We start from the raw sequence: 23,083 nt of genomic DNA, 5'->3' as shown, positions 1-23,083 counted from the left end.
ATGACAATTATAGTTGTAATCTTTTCTGAAAATTCCCTTTAAGGTTCAACCTCCCATTAAGCATGTTTAATCTACAGTTTTTTAAAAATAGAGATTAAAGGAAACCCATACGGTTTAAACAATAAGTTTGTAAGTAACGTCTTCCTATTACCTTCTGCAGGGTGCAACCACCCAAAGGCTCACAGTAACTGTACAATTCTAATATTGACATATAGTTATGTTACCTCTTAACCAGGAAAGTATCATGGCAGACGGTAGGGTGTTCCTAGACTCTCTCAACAGCAACAGCACAAATTACAAGGTCAAAGTAAAAGTTGTTCAGAAAGGGAAACCCCAAAAGTCTGCAAGAGATGTGCTCTACCAGCATGCTGGTGCTCTTTGCAGATGATAAGGCAATACTTTTTTATATCAATAAGTGTTATTAACAGACATTGTTTCTGCTTATACATTGCATGCTAAAGGTGTTTATATGGCATTTTTTAATTTGTGAAAAAACTCTAATGTTTGAACACAAACTTAAGTCCTTATGTTTTAAAGATTTAAGAGGCACATTCACACAGCTGTCTTCAAAGTCCCTTTCTTTCGTTCTCTCTACCGAATAGGTAGAAAGTGAATTGAGTGTAGCATAACTTATACGGATGTTTGAAAAACTGTGGAATTAACTTTACTTATTCTGAATATTGATATTCAGTCCTATTCAGGCCTATTATGCATGTTGTCGTTGTAGACCTAGATACCTTGAAGCCATCTTACATTGGACATTCCATATATGTGTAGTTATATCTCAGGAATGACTTATACTTCCCGCTTTGCAGGGCAATAAAATGAGAGGCACATTGTTCGGGGATCAGATTTCGGGACACCAAGATACCCTTGTCTCCAATGGGGTTTATGAGATCGCAAATGCTCCCATAAGACCATTGCCAGACCAATACAGGCGGTATCCTACTGAACTGCCTTACACAATGGGGTTTGGCCGCCAGACATTCATCCACCCACTGTCCGCGCCTGGATCATGCCTCCCAAAATACCTATGTGTCTCTCAAGTACCAAAGACAGCTACCTCTTATGACATATTTGGTGAGTATGAAGGCCTGCGCAGCTGTTTATACATACTTATAAAATATTATTTGTGCATGCATATTTATACCACGCCTTACAAATGTCATTGGAACACTACTATATGTGGAGCCAGTCGCGAGAGAAGTCACTTCTAAACAAGGTCGTAAGAACACTGTCAGAGATATTATAATTACTGACCATGGGTAATGTCTCTATTTTTTCCATACATGGCTAGACCTGTAACCGCACCTCGGTACTGACACCGTCGCATATGTAACAGGGCTGAGCAACCAATTGTAGTATCTGTGTGGAATGAACTGTCTGGTAATGAATGTGACCAACTTGCATCGTTGGTTACCTCACTACCAGTTGTTGGATTCACAGGTTTACGGGTTTCTACCTATAGAGGTATTACAAGCTGGTTTTGCTATTATAAATTTTTAAAATGCTCTTAAACTTTAATGTTAGTTTTTCAGGTATACTGCAGGATTCTCTTTGACAGGCACCATGTCAACGCTAATTGATGCAAGCCCTATAGGGCCTAAGGTAGATAACCTTAAAGAATGGTATGACACTTTAACACGAACAACTTTTACATTTACTGCAAATCGTGCTATTTGTGCGTGAATATCCCACAGCATGTTGTAAAAGTAACACCGTTGATTGTAGGGTGGGTCGTAGCAAGGAACTTCTGACCGATCTTCAAACACGAATCAACAAAGTGAGGGATCCTAACATGCCGATTCCCATTGTGAACCTCAATAATCTGAAAAATAAAAAGGTATTAACAAAAGGGCACACAACTGATGACACATATCTGTTTGTTCATAACACCTAAATAAACACTGGTTAATAGAATTACACAAACAATCCCTCAATTACAAACATAGCGTAAACATGTTGCTTGGAAATAATACAACTGCTGCCTTAATTACATATAGCAAAAGTACTTTTGCACACATAACTGACATGTCAATCAAACAGGCCAAGAACACACTTCAGGATGAGCGCTACAAACTGAATATAACCATACCTGCTCCAGATTTTAAAAAAATTAACGCATACTTAGGATGCTCCCACTGCGGCAAAAGGACAGATTATGCAGTTGGAGAATCCTTCAAATGCGAGAATTGTACTAAAGACGGAGTATTGTCTGAGCCACGGTAAGCTAACCCCTTTTTATTATCAACACAAACGCTAGATGCATGCACCTCACCCAGATTCTACCTAAAACTTTACATTACAATGCAGGATCACATTCAATTGTGTAGTATCTGATGGCACTGAACAATTAGAAATAACGGTTTTTACAGCAGACACTGCAATTCTGTTCCAAATGTCTGCATCAGATATATTCCACCTTCAGCACTCGGTATGCAGCAAAACTCATTTTACGCATTTTCCATATTAGATTGCGGCTCCACGTAAAGGCCATCTGTACGCATTATAATCCTTTGTAATTGCGAAAACAACAATAATATAACCCTTACATGTGTAGCACATTTACTACCGCCCTATATACACCAATTCAACAACTCAAACAGCTGATATACACCTAATCCCGCGCTACTCCTTAACACAACCTCCCCTAAACTTTTACTTTGTTATTTCTTAAAGGAGGACACCACAACATTTGGTAAAGTTTCCGAGTCCCTCAAAAAACAACCTTTCATAATTGAAGTTTCACCAAAGACGGCACTGTCAAGGAACAATACATTGGATTGGGCTCTAAGGCAAGTAGTAGCTGTCCCGCCCATAACCATGGCGACTGAAAAAAGGCCAGATGTAGTGCCAAAAGAACAAGAGATAGACATGTTTCCTGCAAAACCAACTCCAAAGGTAGCCAGGCAGTTAGAATTTGGGGAATCAGTCCAGAACCCGACAAACCAAACACTGATTGATGTACAAATTAGTTCTGAATATCCACCATTACGTAAACTTCCAACCTCAATGACCATTACTGAGAAAATACCAATAACAAGTGTTAAGCTGAAGAACAGGCAGCATCTGCAGACGCTGCTGTTTCTGAAACAACACCAGCATCTACCACACTCGTCCCCAACACTACCCTGATTGAAGTGTCTCCTGCACCAGCCGCACCTATCCTCAAAGCACCCAAAGTGGAAAAGACTACTGTTGCCACACCAGAAACACCTACACAGACCACCCCAAAGCGCAACAATGCAAAGGCAGCTGCTACATCTCCTTCCAAAACAAAAAGAAGGCCATCGCTAGCTCGGCAGCAAGCAATTAACCAAAACCTACTGTAGAATCACCGCTGTTAGTAAACAGCATGTCTGTAAATATTAACTATGTGTCCTTTTCTTAGCAGACAAGCCTAGGCGACGCGCCTCTTAACCACTTCTACTACAAATTGTGGTGCTATAATGTAACACCCCGTAAATTTGAAGACCGTTATTATATTTTAAAAGTAATATTTTAATCTATTTTAATTTAATATTAATTTATTTGAAATAAAATTTATTTGATGAAATATAATCTTATTTTATTTTGAAGAAATGTAATTATTTTTGATAGTTTAGAAATGTTTAAAAGTGATTTAAATTATATTTAAACCTTTTCCTTTAATAAAATAGATTTCGGATAAAAATCGTAAAATTGGGATTTTCCCATTTCTTACGGTCGTTGGGTAAACGAGTTTGGATATTGGGCATATGCGTACTTAATCTTTTAGTAAAATCGTGTTTAAGAACTTTAATTTTCTCGGAAATCGCGTTCGACGAATATTTCTAATTTCCGACGAAACGAACCAAAACGTAAACAATTGAAACTCACCCAAACACCCTACCCCAAACCATGCACCCTCCATCCTCCATGGGTCTCCTCTTCATCTTTCATTTCCTCAATTCTCATTCTATCACTTCCTTCTTCCAAACACCAAATTCATCTCAAAAATCCTCCTTACAATCCCTAAATCCACCATAAATCCTTCATTTCTCCACCAAATCTCATAAAAATTATATATTTGGAATCCTCTCATCAATCCTCATCTCCTAGTAAGCTTTATTTTCATTTCCCCCAATTTTGTTCTAAGACGCATCTTTTAGGGTTTTCGAATTTAAGCTTAATAATTGTGTTTTTGTTGTTCTTAAAGGTGAAGAATATGAAGATGAGTTAGGAGACTCATATATTGTTGAAGATGAAGAGTAATTTTGGGTTTTAGAAACTTTCTCAAGTTATTACTTGTCTCTTTGCTAGCTTAAGGTAACTATTCCGAGTTACTCGACGATTTAATGTCACATAGATGTTGTGTTTGTTGTTTGTTAAGTGTTTAGGTGATTGATAATGTGTTAGTTTCGTTTTTCACATGTTTGTTGTTGAATGAGTTTGTATGAGAAACCATCTCATGGTTGGTTGAAGAGTTTTAAGCATGTTGTTACATTGATTTTCAATTGGGTAAAGTTGTGATGTGTGGATGAATTAATTGTTTGATTTTGCGTCAAAATCTTGTGCTTGAATCCATCAAGATGTGATAATTACATTCTTGTGGTTTCTATTAGGCATTATTGTTGTAACATGTATATTTAAGAGGAATTTGGGATGAAAAATTGGTAGAAATCGACTTTGGGAAAGTGCAGGAAATTGTCGTGCAAACAGTCCGGTGGCAGGGGAAAACCGCAGGCTCCGGAACCCACCGCAGGCTCCGGCCACTATCGCAGGCTGCGGTTTATGCCTGACCAGTTTTCGTAAAATGGTCATAACTTCTTCGTTACTTGTTTGTTTGAGGCTTATGACCTACCGTTAGAACCGTAAGAGGATAAGCTATCATCTCCAATTGGTTTCACCTTATTTAGATATTTAGAACTCAAGTTATGACCGTTTGAAGTTGACCCTTGTTATAGTCGAGTACTAAACTTGTTGTTATAGTTTGGGTTTTGAGTGTCTTGTTGGGTATGCATCTTAACCTTGGTTCTAACACTTGTGTATGGTGTGTTGAGACTCTTTTATCATGGGAGTACTAATTTACCGTGATGTGGGCCAAAGTAGGCCAAGACTCTGAGCTGGGCCAATTTGACCAAATGAGTTTGGTCAAACTAGGTTTAAACCGGTCAGCCTCAATGTGACCGATGACCCGTCGCGGAACTCGGGTCGAGGATTTGTCTTTGAGGTGAGATTGGTTGTTATTGGATGTTTTATGTTATGCCTTGATATTTGTAATTATCATTTCACGTGTTGGTTGTTGGATGCTTTGGATGCCTTATGCTTGAGTCTTGTTGCCTCTTTGCCATTTTAGCTTGTTCTCATGGATTATGGTACTGTTGGTTAGTTGGAATTTGGATCATTATTGATATTGGAGATATTGTTCGATTGTCAGCTGAATATGCTCTTGCGTAGCCTTTCATATGCTAGGGTGTGTATGATCATTTGTGTGTGCAAGTTTGGACTCTTTGCCCCTCTTATGGTTAATTGGGTGTCCTACTTTTCTTGTGTGGTGCGGGCTAAAGTATTCAAGCTGGGACTAGGTCCTAGGTGAGTATTTCGGCCTTCGTCATAGATAGGCCATTATAGTCTTTGACGAGTGTATGTTTGCGGCTTAATAGCCTTTGTGTCTTAGCTTGGTGGGTTTATATCCAAGTTAGGGCATGACCTCCTGACGTACTCTTAGAAGTATGTGGTCAGCTTAAGTACTAGCCAACCCTTTGGTGGACTCCTTAGGGGTACTCATGTGTGTGATCATGGGTCTTGGATGCGGTATTTTCCGCATGTCGCTAGGTCTGCGCAGGTTTAGTACTAGGGTGTTTACCTTACCTCGTGGTATAGACTCGAGTTACAGAGTGACTATTGACTGTACTAGGAACTTATGCCTGTCTCTAGATATATTGTCCTTTCTTGTTTGATGATTCTATGAATCATAGAAGGTGAGATGCAAGCCGGCTATGGTTGATAGAGTTTGGATTCCTGGATGTTATGTGATTCACATGATAGCGTAGTAGGAGTCGGTCTAGTATTCACATGCTAGGACTATGTGTTGTTATATTGTTGTTCACATGATAAGCACGATTGTCTAGCATCTATATGCTAAGGCTATGTGTTATTCATATTCATATTCTTATGTTTACATGTTATATTAATTATGACATTTCGTGGCTGGGAGAACTCGGAGTTACTCCCCACTGACTGTGGCTTTCGTATTTGTATAAAATGCGATCGACAGGTATGGTGATGCATATATGGGGTACATGGACGAGCTAGCGAGCAAAGTAACCTTGGGACCTAGATTGGCTTTATTTTATTGTGATCGTTAAACACTATTTATGTCATATACTTTTTAGGGACATATGTCTCCCTCTTTCATATTTGGGTTGTATAACTTTGTTTCGCGACTTTAGCGATGTTTTATTTATGAGATTTATTTTAGACCTTGCATGTTTGACACCTTCCCATTTGGATATTCTTATAACAGGTTTAGGTTTCGTTTTCGGTTTTAAAAATTACAGGTTTTTTGCCCAAATTAACCTATTACAAACATATCCATGCAGTTTTTTATCTAGAATTATGTGTTTACTTTTCTGCAATGAATGAGGGTGTCACATATAAAGGCTAGAGGGCGTCTGCAATATTTTGGGAACACTTTAGATTACCTACCCATGTGTTCCATCCAAGAGCATCCTGCTATTGCTCTTCGATCCTAACTACCAAAAACAATGTGAACTTTTGGAAATTATGAATGACGCACTTATTAAGGAAACTCTATCACTATGTGTTCAGCAATCCTGATCTTTATTTATGCAATCAACTATTACTAATCAGCTAATTAATTAATTAAAACTATGTTACTACTATTAGCCTAACATCTCTATACATTTGTATTCGTAATCCTGTAATGATCTTGCACTACTTTAGGATTACTTGTGCGATGCCGACCTGAACATTCAAAGTAAAAAAATAAAATATACCTTGACAACATAAAGTTAAAAATAACTCCAACAAAACCCGTTTAACGTAAGCTTAATAGCGCTTCAACTAGCATATAAATTACTTCGATTACACGCTTACAGTGAAAAACACACTATATTAGTTCCCAACAGTAGCTCGCCGTCTCAGACACAGAAGCACCTATAACATTACTAATTCATTAACAACACAAACCAAAACAAACCATACCATGACAGCTAAAATAACCCTGCATCTAACCAGCAAGTTCAAAACTAACTACATATCCCCTCTTTACAATAAAATCCCCTCAAATAAGAGAATTATATGCAATGGTCAACAAGTGGCAGCTCCACAATCAATGCTTCCAACACAATCCCCTGAAATAAGAAAGTTATATACAATACTCAACAAGTGACATTCCACCCAAAAAAAAGGCTTAAACTTATAGGGTAGCCCTACTTACATCTTAGATTGTATGGCACACAATATCTTGGGAAACTTACAATAGAATTACTTGAAGCCTAATTTGCAGAACAATATCAAAAGTATACTTTTAATTATTTGTCTGAAACAACAAACATTTATATATATATAAATCTATCTATCTATCTATCTATATATATATATATATATATATATATATATATATATATATATATATATATATATATATATATATATATATATATATATATATATATATATATATATATATATATATATATATATATATAGAGGCAAGATCCGGTGAGTTTGACACTTTTCGTGAGTTACCCCCGCATATATATATACAAGTGATTAACAAATTAAAATTAGTTGCACACAAACAATTCATCGCGCGCAGTACCTCCTTCTCCACCATTCTTTCCTTTCTCTCTCTTTACAAACAAAAACATCAACAAAATCAATCAAAATCTTTCAAATTCATCAACAATCTCATCAATTCTTCCCAATTTTTTTTGTGATTTCAATCAATTACAACAAATTCGTTCACAAATTCAATTACTTTAATTGAAACGATCAGTTTTTTCTTCAATTAATAATGCAATTTCGGAAAACCCTAACATATCAAATCAAAACGAAGGTATGAAGATTTCGTAGCTAATAATCGACTAATTTCAGTGATTTTCGTAGCTATTGGTGAATCAAAAAAACAAATACTAATCAGATTTTTGTGTTCTTTTTTTTTCCGCGATTTTCTTTAAAAACAAGATGAGCATAACAAATACTCATCAAATTTCTGTCTTTTTACGATTTCATGATTAATAACATTAGTAAAGAACGAATTCAATAGAAAATTTGTTGATTACAATAAATTCTGATTAGATTTCATTATTTTTGGTAATTTGCAGGTGAAGTGACGTTGAACGGGGATAATTGATGCTCCATGGAAGAATAATTGACGTCGTGTAATAGAATAACTGATGTTGTATGATAGAATAATTACGTTACTGTAATAAAATAACTTGTTTACTGAGAATAATGTTCTCTGCTATGTATAGTTATTTTAATGTAGAAACTCAGTTATTGTAATAAAGAAACGTAGTTATTTTATAGTTAACTCAATTGTTTACTGAGAATAATGTTCTCTGGTATTTATAGTTATTCTAATGTAGAAACTCAGTTATTGTAATGTATAACTCATGTTATTGTATTGAGCTGCAACTCAAATATAGTCAACTTTCTGTCTTTTGTTTGTTTCATCTTGTTTAATTGAATACCTAGCCATTTTCAAAAGAATAATTGATTTTCTTCGATGAAACGATTGAATTACTTTGCAACAAAAGAGAATGAAGATGAATTGGAATCTGAATTTGACAGAAGCAACACTTTTTTACAACATAAAAACAGAGTAATACATCCGAGTCGTATAATAATTGCCTTAAATTATTACAATAACCGTGATTGAATTTTACAATAACCATGCTTGAAATATTGCGTACTATAATAACTATTACAATAACCGTGATTGAGCTATACAATAACCGTGATTGAACTTTACAATAACTATAATTGAACTATTGTGTCCTTTTTCACCATTCTTCCGCCAATATTTCTTCCCGACGAAAATCATGTCTTGTCTGTTGATGAAGGTTGAACCAGCATAAAGCGAAAGCTCGCTAAAAGAAATAAAAACAAAAAAAGGGCATAAGTTGAAAATAACCATGCAATTGAAATACAATAACCACCTATAAGTTATGAAATAACCATAAAAACACTATGAAATAACTGGAAATTCTAGAGAAGTAGAAGCATAGTTTGTAGAATGGGGTAACTATGCAAAATGAAATACAATAATCCAATTAATGCATTAAAATAATTGAACTAACACAATACAATAACTGACTATTTCAGAGAATAATAATGTACCCAAAAAAACGAGAATACCTGCTCTCAAAATTATATGTGGTTATTTTTATACTCATATTCAAGTATTTTAATGTTAATATTCAAGTATTACAATCATAATAGTCGAGTATTTAATTAACTTTCGAAATTGACATAATGAAGTGTTAGCTTCAACAAATTAACAAATACAAAAATCAAAACGAAAATCAAACTTATACATACAAAAAATTGACAGAAAAAAACATATTCCACAATTGCAATCTCGCCAAATAGTCCGCCAATGACAAAATAATATAAAAGAAAGAGCATGAATAACTTAAATTAAGTAAAACGAAATCAAATTAAAAAAACAAAACGGTGGAATCATGTTGATGGACGACAAATTAGAATGACGATGATGAAGATGAAGTTTAGCAATTTATGAGCGATCTGTTGATTTTTTGGGTTTTCCTTCAGAAGATGAAGATCGATGTCGTCGTCGTTCTTTTTTTTTTTGTTCAGATTATTTAGGGGGAGAAGGAGGAGAGAGACTGATTTTTCTAATAATGAGGGAGATTGAGAGAAAAGTGGGTATTTATAGGTCAAACAAGATTTAATCTCAGCCATCCATCTTAGATAGATTAGTGGTTGATTCGGAGGGTAACTCACCAAAAAACCAACTCATATGATCCTATTTCTATATATATATATATGAAATAGGATCCTCTGATTTTAACTTAATGTTCGGTGCGAACTTACGAACTAAATTAGAACTGTTAGATTGAAAGACAAATGAGCGGCTTGGATTAAAACTATAACCATTAACCACTGTCCACCTTATCCCATAACTTCAACATTACTCTCCAAGTGTCACGCATACCTTCACCACAGTAAAACTGACCCGTCGACACCTCCTCTGACCACCCATACACCGGTACCTCCTCCGACAACCTTACGTCGATGTCGGCGACCTATTTCTCACCACATCAACTTTCTTGTGCTTCTCCCTCGCCATCCCCTTTTCCGATTGTCGGCGATATATTTCCGACCACCGTGACTTTTAACCCATTACAGATATTTAACGACTTTCATGACGGTGTTAACTAACTAAAATTTTAGTAGATCTGGGATTGAATATGTGTAATTTTAGAATAGGATGGTTGTTGGATTGCAGCTATGGTCGTTTTTGCTTCACGTGGCAGTGATTTGCCAGTCGTCTAATGGCTAGGCGGCGGCGAGGAGTTGTTGTGGCAAAGAGAGAACGACGAGGCCGGAGATGTCATTGTTGATAATGCCGGAAATGTCACTGGCTGTTTTAGTCGCAGGCAAAGGGGCGCTGGAGTGAGTGGTTGTCATGGGTAGGAGATGTCAAGTGTCAACGACCGCAGATGAAAGAAAGGGGAAAGGAGAAATGGTCGGATTACATTTGTTCCTGATATTTGACCGATGGGCATATGGGGAGAGCTGGGTGGTAGGTACGAAACTTTAGCTTTTTTTATACACACGTCTGTGATGCGAGATACACATGTTTAGATTGCTCAATACACATAATATTTTGGGGTCTTGGTTATGTTCGAGACATAATCTTCAAGGAACTGGTCTGGTGAGTCTGTATTTGGGTCCAAATCTGGGATAATGACATGGTCGTCGATGTTTACTTCCGTCTAAATACATCCTGTTGGTTTACCAGCTTTCTTAGGATCAAGTTCCGTATTGTCCATCAAGAAAAAATTGAGTTTCTACTTGCGCTTAAGAACATGCGCAACTATCTACTAATTCCACTTGGTGTCAGATATTAGAGCTAATTTAGTGTACTCAAATTTTACCAATTTCCAACCTAATGGTTAAGCTATTAACCACTTTGATCATCTAAGACCGGGTAGATCGGCATTATTTATGAAAATCGGTAATTAAGATTCAAATTTGGTAAATTCTTTTATAGAAAATGGATAGCACGATAAATCTTACTCTGTACTTATTATAACCCAAACCTCAGGTGAATTGAATTAAACAAGTTAACTGCAGCTCAGCCTTAATTTTCAGTGTAGTTTTAGCGGTTACATTGCGTAAATGCCTAGTGCCTACCTCAAAATTCGCTTATGACTAAAACTCTAGGAATCATGCCTGCTGTTTTCTTGTCGTCTGAAACAAGAATTTGTGTTTATTTTAAAACAACTGATCAGAAAGACTGTTGTGTGGTGGTTGTAATACTTATTTTGTTTAATACAACTTGTAGTTGGAATAATCATACTTATATTACAATTTTTAATTAAATGTTTACCATGTGCTAATTCTTTAATTAGTGGGGTGATTAGTGCAGGATTCATCATTGTAATCTGGATACAAAAATCGATTTGTGTATCCGGGAGTATTAATATGTGTATCTGAGATACTAACATGTGTATCTAGAGTGGTTGTCTGGGCAGCGTAAGTGGTGGTCGTGGGAAACAATTGTCAGCCCGTTTTACTATATTTCGACTGAATTTGTAATGCTAATCTTTGATGAATTAAATAAATTTTATAACAAAATGAAATGACAGAAAGCTGCAATGTGGGAGATAAAGAGTATTATTTGTACTGCAAAAGGGGGAGAAAGTACAGGAACAGTGTGCGACCCGACAGAGTGACGGGGTCGGGTTCCTGGAAAGCAACCGGGATAGACAGGCCCATATACTCGAACGACGGAGAAGGGTAGTAGTGCGTGGGGCTGAAGAAATCTCTGGTGTACTACCGATGAAATGCCGGAAAGGAACCAAAACAAATTAGATGATGCATGAATTTCGTCTCCCTAGTGACCTAATTATCCGTGAGGCCAATTCTTCCAACCCTGACAACTCTGCCTTTGAAGCCGCAAGTGTATATGCCTTTGAAGCTGTAAGTGTATATGCATATTTTCCTTCTAGTTATGTTGCCTAGTAAGAATATTACGTTATGAACTTATGATTATGGGTTTAAGTGCAAAACCCTTATGTTGTCATGTTGATGATCAAGATGAGCTCGTTTGCATACATGTATTATTACCATGTTGTAGGGAAATTGGTTCAAACCGTTTAAAGAAAGCAATCTAATCATTTTGTTCGCTTGAAAACCCAAGTATAAGCGACTGTGGTGAGATCCATGAAATCATATCTCATGAAGAAATAGAAGAATCAGAGATTGGTGAACATAGTATCATATTTCCTCGGTTGAAGTTCTTGACGCTAAACAGGTTGTACAATCTCAAGAGTTTCTACGGGGACGATCCAAACTCGAGTTCCCAAAGTTGAAAACTTTGATTTTGGATGACCTTGCGAATATAGATTGGATACAATTCACCCTACCTTGCTAGATACATATCTTTAACTTGCTAGATACACTCCTTTAAGTTACTAGATACATACCTTTAACTTGTTAGATACACTCTTTTAAGTTACTAGATACATATCTTTAGTTAGCTAGATACACTTTTGTAAGTTACTAGATACATATCTTTAACTTGCTAGATACACTCTTTTTAGGGTATTTCAACAAAATAACCATTTTACCAAAATTATTTACCAAAGTAACCATAGAAGATATCGGATAAATCTGTAGGCGGGTGGTAGGGAGTTTAATATGAGGTGAAAGAGTATAAATGGAATTTGAAAATACTATCATTACGGAGTATTATGTAATACCCAAAGCGATAGACCACCAGTACTCCACAAGACTATGCCAATGAAATGCAATGCAATGATTTTGTGAATTATACATAAGGGAAATGTACGATGAATGAGCCTCTGGAAGAAAGATTGGAGCACGTGATCTTGCAAAAAAAAAGGGGGATTTTTTTGTTTGAAATGAATAATGGGCAATTTGGAAAATAGTTGCGTAAAATGGTTATTTTGGTAAATAGTTTTGACACAATGATTATTTTAGTAAAAGACCCTTTTTTAAGTTCTTGAATACATATCTTTAGTTAGTTAGATACGCTTTTTGTAACTTACTTAGATACATATCTTTAACTCACAGATAAATATATACTTTTTTAAGTTCTACTATATACATACATTTAATTTTTAGATTAATATCTTTAAGTTCTAAATACACTTTTTTTAAGTTCTTACTACATACATACCTTTAGTTAGTTGAATTCACTTTTTAAGTTAATAGATACAAACCATTAGCATTCTAGACACATATCATTTGCTAGTTAATAGATACAAACTACCATCTTATATTAATGCTACCACAAATGTTATATGAATACTCTGACACTTCGACCCTTTATTTGACACCAAAAACTGAAAAGTTCATGGAAAATAACCGTATACCGACACTTCGACACGTGACACTCCGATACGTGCTGGACACGACACTTCTCCGATGAGTCGTAATGATTAATGTAGCATTTGACATAACATACATTCAAGACTCAAATAGTAACAATCTGTATATATCCTCTAAATTTCAACAATCCATAACAAACAAAACTAAATTCCATCACAACCATAGTAAAATCAAAATTCAATGCACCCTCCTGTACCCATCAACACCAAAAAAAACATATGACCAAGAATTACTATGTCTCTGAACTAAAATAAATTTTCTTAGGACGATCACTCGAAAACCTTAACTTTGGACACGTAAAGGAGCTTCTTCTTAGAACTTTGATTTCAATAGTGATTACGACTTTCCCAGCCTCAGTCACCTTGAAAGTGTCACTAATCACAGGCTCGGCGATAAATAGTGTAATCTTCTTTGGCTTTGATATGTTTAAAGGGTATCCTCCTCCCTTTTCAGGCAAGAATTCAGCCAAACTGACAATATTTCAGGCTTAGGAGATTGATAATGAGCTGTTGAAACTACCTAGTTGTTGCAATTTGTTCCATGGACATATCATTTGCTTGGGAGATAGATAATGAGATGTGTAATAGACTTCTAAACAACCAAACTGACATGTTTTTAGGCTGTGTACATATTTCACAGCCATCGAGCTGTTGAAACGATCTACCCACATTCCAATACTCACGTATTCCATCTTAGACCTCCATACATCACCGGCATTGTCATCGGCAAACGAACATACCCACGCCTGCGACTTCTCCCACAACAAAGACGACGCAACACCTGCCACTTGACCCGTCGCACCCTCGGTGAACATCCACCATCCACCACAAATCAGGCTCATCCCCTACCCCAGACGATTCCGGCTACAGCGAACGGAAAATCAGAATTCTCCGACAAGCTCAACTTACCAATATTTGTTTGAAATTCTTCAATTTTTTGTAGATCTACATGAATACTGAGAGGCGGAAGGTGTTTGGCAGTCGGAACAAACAACAGTGGTGGGAAAAGGGCCTAATGACGCACCGACATCGTTCCTCGCCGGCGGTGTTTGCCGGAGTAAAAGTAAGCTGCAGAAGAGGGAGAAAAGAGGAAGGTAATCGGAACTATTGGGTGATAAGAGGGGCATCGAGGTTGGTCTCCGGTGGTGCGAAAGCCAAAACTGGGATGGTCGTCGGAGGTACGATGAAAACGTTGCTTGCCGGCAGTAGGATAATGTGCGAATGTGTCATTGTGTAAATATGGAATAAGAGGAAGGAGGAGGATAACGTTTGATTAAAGAGGGGAGGGTCGTGGAAACGTCCAATTTAATTTTATATACTAGTTCGTACGGTTCGCACCGCACTCTTTTGGTTAATTTGTGACCCCGACCCTATATATATATATATATATATAATTAGGATCACATGAGTCCACCCTATCTTTCTCGAAATCAGTGAGTCACGTCTATATCACACGTTATATTAAACAATATCACAGCTTATATTGTTTTGTAATATAATATCACCCATTATGCTACACAATATCACGGCTTACAGTTTCACACGTTATACTAAACAATATCACAACTGAAAAAAAAAGTTTTTGAAAAAAAATTTCGAAAAAAAATCGTGATATTGTTTCGTAATACAATATCACATATTATACTAAACAATATCACAGCTTACATTAAAAAAAAAAAAAAAAACACTTTTTCGAAAAAAAAAAATTGAAAAAAAAAATCTCGAAAAAAAAAATCTCGAAAAAAAAATTGAAAAAAAAATCGTGATATTGTTTTGTAATACAATATCAGACGTTATACAAAACAATATCACAAAAAAAAAAAAAAAAAAAAAAAAAAAAAAAAAAAAAAAAACTATTTCGAAAAAAAAAATTTTGAAAAAAAAAAAAATTCCGGAAAAAAAAATTGAAAAAAAAAAATTCGTGATATTGTTTTGTATGGTGCGTGATATTGTGTTATGGACTCATGGACTCAAATATATAGGTGGACTCACCGGATCTTGCCTCTATATATATATATATATACAGAGAAAGAGAGAAAAAAAATAAGAGAAAGGGAGCTTCTCTGCCATTATCAAAACAATACTAAGTCAAAAATATATAAGAGATTATCAGAAACCAGTAAGCTACAAACAGTTATTCCTTAAACCAAAATTTTCAATTCTCGACCTTATCTAAGGCGTACTTCGTTTGCTCTTACATTAGGTGTTAAATTATAGCATGAGTTCGTTCGTAGAAATACATTTATAGCATAGTATTACAAAATGTATGTAGAAACTACCAACACTATGGCTTGCATACCTGGATGATAACCACAATATGCCTGCCACATAATTATATATACTTACAACTATGTCTTTTGACAATTGTTTAACCCTTTGTTTTAGTAAATATTACCCGTTTTTTAATCGCCTGGCGCTTGCAAATCTATGCAGCTCATCATGAGGCCTCGGCGAAAGCACATCAAGGAACTTTCTGGATCAACTGGCCCCTACACTATTAGAGCTAAAGTTATTGAAAAAACAAATGTGCATTCTGAACCAGATGGCCAGGGCTTGGAGCTACAAATAATCACAATCCAAGATGAAGAGGTAATTTTAAGAATTTAAATTACAATCTAAATGTTATACATTTACCTAGGATCAGGTATGAACGGAATTGTTAAGAGCAGTTATAAATATGTCAGCCATATACCAACTAACTTAATAGCTAGACGAGACTTAGTCAATTAGCCCATGGTTAACTATCAAATAAAAGGGTGCAGCCAGTTTATGTAAAAACGGTGGTAAGCCACGTAGATTCATCTTTGTCGGTACTGACATGATTTCGGTCATATGCTAAAAGATGGCGTTAGGTGTGTCTCTGATTGATTGCATAATTTTCCTGTGTCAGAGTATTTCCAGAAGGTTACTTACGCTTTGGGCTTGTTTGACATAGCTTACTCAATTTCATTTAACATAATTCAACAAAGCGTCTAATTTTAGTAGCCTCATATTTAGGTTCTTTTGAGGCAACGCAGGACTTTCAACGGTACTGTAGAGGCCCCCTACTAACTTTGAGAACCAACGGCAGACAACGTCTAACACATTTTATAATTAAAGAGTTTAAAAGCTATGCACGGAAATTCTTAACTTATAATTATTCAGGTACTAGATTTAGAACAATCTTCACAATCTCTATATTTAAAAATCCTAAACAGCTAATATGTACCATAGATTAGGTTTCACCGAAACAAACTGTTACCAAAACTGTTGAAACAAATTACCCCTGCTCATATTTCATTCTGTTTGGCATAGCCAGGCTACTATCTGTATGCATTAAAAAACTGTACCTAAAAATATTTACGTGCATTCCAGGGTACTAAAATGAGGACTTTCCTACACGAGCATGAGTTAGAATTTTTTCAAGGCGTTATTCAGGACAACTTGGAATACGACATCTGTAAATCAAAACTAAAGTTAGACATTGATGCATCTTCAGAGAATCCTGATGATCAGATTTATGACATATTTTTTAACATAAATACCATTGTCAAACCTGTATTTGGTGAAGAAGCTCCTAAGGCACCTAATTTCATATTAATTGGATCAATACCCAGAAAAGTAGCACTTGAAGACCGCTATGGTAAGCCAAACTGGACTAAACTATACAGCATAGTCCGAGTCTTAAAACACACACACATACGCAAACATGCACACGCACCCAAAAAGACAGTTTTTTAAAAAACCTTTTGTTTATTGAATGCATAATTAATTACAGCTTAAACTTTAGATGTGCTAGGAGTTATATATGTTGACCGCTGCTGCCAAAACAATGCCAACAAAGAGCGGACATCCGATGCTTGTGAAGTAATGATTTTCGATCACAGGTCAGTGAATTCTCAAGTTGATGATAATATCCACTTTTATAAACAGAACCTATATATAAAAAAAAACTTTAAAATTGCAATTTGCATGTGCAGCCATGAACAGATTATGATAATAACGGCTTGGTCAGATCTGCCTTTGCAAGAATGTTTGGCATTGCAGTCCATAGCACCAAGCTTTCCTGTGGTAGCCTTTACAGCTCTAATGCCAAGCTACCAAAAAGGTAATTTCATAACCCAAGAAGACGAAATTAGAATAGCAGTAGCAGTTATTCATGACTGACATAACAATGCCATCAACTCTAGGATTTTCCCTTTGGACCACGCATTCAACATTCATCATGTTAGATCCGCCGGGAGAAGAGGCTGAATTACTCAGGACTTGGTAAGAGTTCGTGCATCAATAAACATGACCCTAATTACACTTTACACAATTAAAAATTGGTAAAATTACAGGGCCAAGCAAAATAAAAGTCTGCTAGCTGCAAAAAGACAACATGTCTTCGAAGTCCGTCTTCCAGAAATCAATCGTACCAAAACAACAATTGAAACGCTCCTCAAAAAGAGTGTAAGTGTAATATATATTATAACTAAATAGCAACACTTCTCATAATGTAATCCTACATTACTAGGCGTTTCGTTAGAGTTATATGGACGGTGATGTTCAGAAAATGATTACATACGATAGCCGCTAACAAACAGTTACTTCTTTAAAATTACAGGCAAACAACACTTTACAGGAAGAACACCACTGGCTACATGTTACGTTGCACCAGTTTGACCCTAAAGATGTGCACTTGTACCATGGTTGTAGTAATTGTGGCACTGGCAACGCTGAAGAGATAGGAGTCGCATATCTGTGTAATGATTGTCTGCAGGACAACGTAGTTTCCACTCCAAGGTATTAAACTCACAACACAACAAACAATCCTGTGAACTTAACTCCTTAATTACATAATGTTTTGCATATACAGAATGGCAGCAACATTTCAAGTTGCAGACGGGACTGGAGAGTATACTCTATCTGCATACACTGAAAATTTAGAAATGCTTTGAGAAATGAAAGCTGCAGCCTTCCACTCTCTCACTGAACAGGTATAATTTAAACGCAGTTTTGTAGAACACATGTATCTTCAGCACACCTATACACCTTTGGAAATAGAAATCTCTACCCCTGTGTATTCCCCACATATCAAAACAGTCACACAACCCAAATATTCTGATTTAATTACGTAAATAATCATGCAGTTCACATGCATTCAGCAGTAACCCTTATAACAGTCTAAAAAGGCATCCTAACGGTACAACATAAATTTATCGCTGACTAACCACTCATATGCATTCATTCAATGCAGGGTAAACAGGCCTATCTCAAAGACATTGCAAACAAATTTAAGACAACTAAGCTGTACGTTCAAGTCGTACCTACTAAAGCTCTCTATAGAACTCAAGAATTGAAGTGGGTGCTCCACAAAATCTCTCTAACCTAAACAACAAATATGCCAAGACTATTTTGACTCATTTTGAAGCAGGTCTGTTCCAAGGCACATTTTCAAATATAAGCACGAAACATCTCGGGTTAGTTACCCTTGAGACAGTTAGATCGGATTGTAGCAGAAGTTTAGTAACATATGATAACTAGACAACCTTAAGTTTTGCGGTAAAAGCATCTACCGTGTAAGATAGCCTAGGTTGTACTAATTGTAAATATTCGTACTTTTCTCTGAACTAAATTCTGGCAAGACGGTTTAATCCTATGATAAACACGGCTTTCCAATACGTATGCGTCTAGCTGCAGCGATGTTCTATAACATTTGACCTGTCCAATGTAGTTGTATAATACTACCACACAATTTGGTAAATGGTAGAAGGCAACTACATGAAAAAGAAACACCTCACAATTTAAAACAAATCACACATTAATTAAACCCAATTACCATTACAAACATAACAAATGTTAGTCAAATCGAGGCTCCGCGCCCGGTAGGGCGCGGCGCAGCGACTAGTTGGTGTAAAAGAGACAAACAATTAATTATGCATAGGTAGTGTGAATTGTGTGTCTTTTATCTTTTAATCTCAACCATCGATTTTTTAAGATTCAATGTCTTAGATGAAGACTCATGGACTCAACCTAAAATGGTGGACTAATTAATGGTTGTATTTCTATATATATATATATATATATATATATATATATATATATAAAACTGGGTTGGGAAGCTGTGGATACGACATGTGGCATATTCAGCCTTAAATACAACCATTAATGACAACATAGTTATTAATTACAGGTATTAATGTAGCATTAACTTCAACAACAATTTAATAAATTTATTTATTAGGTTAAGGAAAATAAATAATATAGTTAATTTTAAAAATATTTTGAGAAGAATTACGAAAGTAAAGTTTTAAAATTTATCGTGAAAAATGCTTTCGTATGAATATGATTTTCATTAGAATTATTAAAATATTGAATTCAATGAATCTGTGCTCGCCGTAGAAATAATTATATTATGTGTATTGCTAAAAACGATAAAATGTGTTAAAACTTTACTCTTTAATTTAAATACACGCAAATAGTTAAATTAAATAGTGAATTAAATTTTCAACCAAAAAACACTGTGTCATAAAGTAAAACAACAAAACCTTATATGATATATGCAAAAATACAATACATACAATTTTTTGTAAGAGTCGAGTATGTATATATATTTTTTAATTATTTTTGCATGTATCTAAAAAGTATATTCTTACAAATTACAAATTGTCAAAATACTATTTAAATATTTTTACACCATGGAGTTATGATAACAAAATTTTGAAAACGTATCTTGTAAATTGAGGGTTTTACAACATAACTTAGCATTGGATTCTATATAGAGTTATGATAACAAAATTTGAAAACCGTATCATGCAAATTGAGGGTTTTACAACATAACTTAGCATTGAGTTATATATAGTACTATTGTGTACAATTTCTTTTGTTTAATTGAAAAAAATGAGAAATAGCATGATTTCAAGTGGGTATACACACCGTGTTAAAGATTAAAGAGTAGGTATGTGCACCCTAGCCTGAAGGCTGAGGTGCATATGGATAATCACTATAAAAAATACTGATTATTAACGACATTTGTGTTATAAGAGGTGAAAAAATAGGAATGATAATTTTGTTTTATTCTCAAATAAAAGTTATATACACCATTTATAAAATATATAGGTGGTATACACATTTATTTATTTATTCTCAAATAAATGTTGTATACTTTAAAAATACTTTAAAGTAAAACCGTAAAAGTACTTGTAGGCTGGTTCATAAGGTTGAGAGCATTTGCAGAGCATACTTGTGGTCTGTTTCTGATGAGCACCATAAGGTGCCTGCAGTTGCTTGGGATAAGTGTTGTTTGCCCAAAGCTCAGGGTGGACTTGGAATTATTAATTGCTATAATTGGAATATAGCCACCCTTGGGAAGTACATTTGGTGGGTTGCAAATAAAAAGGATTGTTTCTGGGTAAGATGGGTGCATCATCTTTATATAAAGCAGCATGATTGGTGGCAGTATTCACCTTCTATACAGTCTAGTTGGACTTGGAGGCAACTGTACAAAGTCAAGGATATTCTTGCTCCTGGTTTTGTTTAGTGGCTGCAGGTCCCCTATTCTATCTCTCTGGTTTATAAATGGCTCTCTGGTTCTCAGGTAAATGTTCATTGGCAACCTTATGTCTGGAATAGGCTGGCTCTACCCAAGGTGAATTTCATTAACTGGTTATTCATTCAAGGTAGACTCCTTACCAAAGATAGGTTGGCTAAATTTGGTGTGATCAATGATGGTGTATGCTTCCTGTGTGGGAATATGCAGGAGACATCCCTGCATTTGTTTTTTGAATGTCCTTTTAGTTTGAGATGCTTACGGCTGCTGCAAACCTGGCTTGGTTTTTCCTGGACTACGGATATTAAAGATAACAGCCTGAAATGGAGAGGAAGATCCCTGCTACGTAAGAAACTCATTCTTGCTGCTCTTGCTAGTTTGGTGTATTACATATGGGAGGGACGTAACAAGTGCAGAATAGGTGACTGGGTTCCTCGGCCTGAGAATGTTCGAAAGCGTATCCATGATGTACTTCGTGGGAGAATGCATATGTTAAAACTGGAGAAAGTTCCAAGTAGGGATATGGTATGGGTTCAGGATGTCATTTTGTGTTAAGTTATGTAATGTTGTGATGAAATTGATATAGTTTGGTGTCTGTACTTAACTTGCCAAATTTTTAATGAGAAGTTTCACATTCCACCAAAAAAAAAACCCGTAAAAGTAAGATTTGAAAAAAGTTAATCTATTTTATTTTGATGTAAAATATTAAATGCCATAGCTAGATTAGTTATATTATTTTTCCTTCAATTAACAATAACAAAATATACAAACAGACCGCGCGAAGCACGGGATACTACCTTGTAGTAGTAGTAGTATAAATCTCAATGAAGCCACATAAGACATTACATCCGCCAATTCTTGAAGATTTTTTGTCAAAAGTTTGTGAATTCTACACAGTTTATCTTTGCTGCACTAATGTTGCACGTAACACCTTTTTTTCCTTAATTTTTTTGTTAAGACTTCAATTAGTCACAAATCAAATAACTCAAAGTGTGTAAAAGATTATACGAGTAAGTCAATAAGCTTATACATTTTTTCCAATATTGTTTAAGGAGATATTTTTGAGTTGTAGCTAATTATTTTTACAATGTATAAGAATGTTTATTTATTTATATTTTTGGTTGAACAAAGTGGAAGCGCCTATGTGACATACTGTATAGAACTAAATATTTGTTATGTGTGTCATTCATAAGATGCATAACTAATTTTGCTCAGTTTTACCAATAATTGTTCTAAATTATAAAGTTATACTCTTTTACTTCACTCTCTTACTATTTTCCATAAATCTATTGTACGCGAAAATAATTTGTGACACAAATATTTGATTTTTTACTTATTTGGTGTTACAGGGCATTCTAGATATTTTTAAAATATGAAAGAAAATTTTTAAAAGTATAAAATCCATTGAAATTGAGGGAATATAAAATTGTTGTAATATACAAGAATATCCATTATTAGGTACTGAAAATTTAGTTCGTGCTTGCAACACATACAAAATAATTTAAAAATGTTGCCTAACTTTTTTTTATCAAATATGCAATTATTTTCACTATCCATCTATAATTACAGGTGTAAAAACTCTAATTCATTTAATCAATAAAGAGAAATTAAACTAACGCTTAAATATATGTTGATGTAACACCCCGTGAGGTTATGAGATTGATTTGTCCCACATCGGGAAAATATGAGGATGGTGATATGTTTATAAGGGCTTCCACCTACCACTTAGTAACAAGGCCTTGTGCTTTTGGGCTTAAGTGAGGACAAAACTGGCCCAAAGGTGAACATCTCCTCTTTAGGTGAGGTGTATTACGACGGTGGTGGGTCGGGTTGTTATAAATGGTATCAGAGCAACCCTGCGACCGTGTGGTGAGCCTATGGTCAGGAGTACCCGGGTCACCCACCTAGCGGGGGAGGATTCTGGGCTTGGCTGCGGTCAGCCTCCGGACACAACGGGGACGTTGTGTTGTTTAAGTGG

At 35.4% G+C, this 23,083-nt stretch overlaps 2 protein-coding genes and 1 long non-coding RNA gene across 3 annotated transcripts; all 3 read left to right on the top strand.

Annotated features, from left to right (window-relative positions):
• Positions 1-1,576: 1,576 nt before the first annotated feature.
• Positions 1,577-2,084, top strand: LOC141594373 (uncharacterized). The gene is made up of 3 exons (XR_012522157.1): positions 1,577-1,628; positions 1,732-1,843; positions 2,047-2,084. It is a non-coding gene; the product is annotated as an uncharacterized LOC141594373 (long non-coding RNA).
• Positions 2,085-12,057: 9,973 nt separating this feature from the next.
• LOC141595230 (replication protein A 70 kDa DNA-binding subunit B-like) lies at positions 12,058-18,514 on the top strand. The gene is made up of 10 exons (XM_074415197.1): positions 12,058-12,162; positions 14,539-14,658; positions 16,029-16,184; positions 16,950-17,217; positions 17,365-17,461; positions 17,555-17,682; positions 17,765-17,843; positions 17,915-18,026; positions 18,181-18,359; positions 18,433-18,514. Exons 1-10 carry the CDS (start codon positions 12,058-12,060, stop codon positions 18,512-18,514), a joined length of 1,326 nt encoding a protein of 441 aa, XP_074271298.1.
• Positions 18,515-18,517: 3 nt separating this feature from the next.
• Positions 18,518-21,660, top strand: LOC141595229 (uncharacterized). Its single transcript, XM_074415196.1, has 4 exons — positions 18,518-18,553; positions 18,814-18,866; positions 20,763-20,967; positions 21,154-21,660. Exons 1-4 carry the CDS (start codon positions 18,518-18,520, stop codon positions 21,658-21,660), a joined length of 801 nt encoding a protein of 266 aa, XP_074271297.1.
• The last annotated feature ends 1,423 nt before the right edge of the window (positions 21,661-23,083 follow it).

Source organism: Silene latifolia, chromosome 8, assembly GCF_048544455.1.
Source record: "Silene latifolia isolate original U9 population chromosome 8, ASM4854445v1, whole genome shotgun sequence".
NCBI classification, from domain to species: Eukaryota; Viridiplantae; Streptophyta; class Magnoliopsida; order Caryophyllales; family Caryophyllaceae; genus Silene; species Silene latifolia.
This window is presented reverse-complemented; position numbering and strand designations above follow the sequence as displayed.

What these genes read in the sequence shown, in the direction of transcription:
- LOC141595230 (XM_074415197.1), top strand. Translation starts at nt 12,058, where the DNA reads ATGCATGAATTTCGTCTCCCTAGTGACCTAATTATCCGTGAGGCCAAT. An exon ending in GTAATGATTTTCGATCACAG is followed by an intron (nt 17,462 to 17,554) that starts GTCAGTGAATTC and finishes TTGCATGTGCAG; the next exon opens with CCATGAACAGATTATGATAA. An exon ending in AATGCCAAGCTACCAAAAAG is followed by an intron (nt 17,683 to 17,764) that starts GTAATTTCATAA and finishes CATCAACTCTAG; the next exon opens with GATTTTCCCTTTGGACCACG.
- LOC141595229 (XM_074415196.1), top strand. Translation starts at nt 18,518, where the DNA reads ATGAAAGCTGCAGCCTTCCACTCTCTCACTGAACAG. An exon ending in TCCACTCTCTCACTGAACAG is followed by an intron (nt 18,554 to 18,813) that starts GTATAATTTAAA and finishes CATTCAATGCAG; the next exon opens with GGTAAACAGGCCTATCTCAA. An exon ending in AAATTTAAGACAACTAAGCT is followed by an intron (nt 18,867 to 20,762) that starts GTACGTTCAAGT and finishes AAGTACTTGTAG; the next exon opens with GCTGGTTCATAAGGTTGAGA.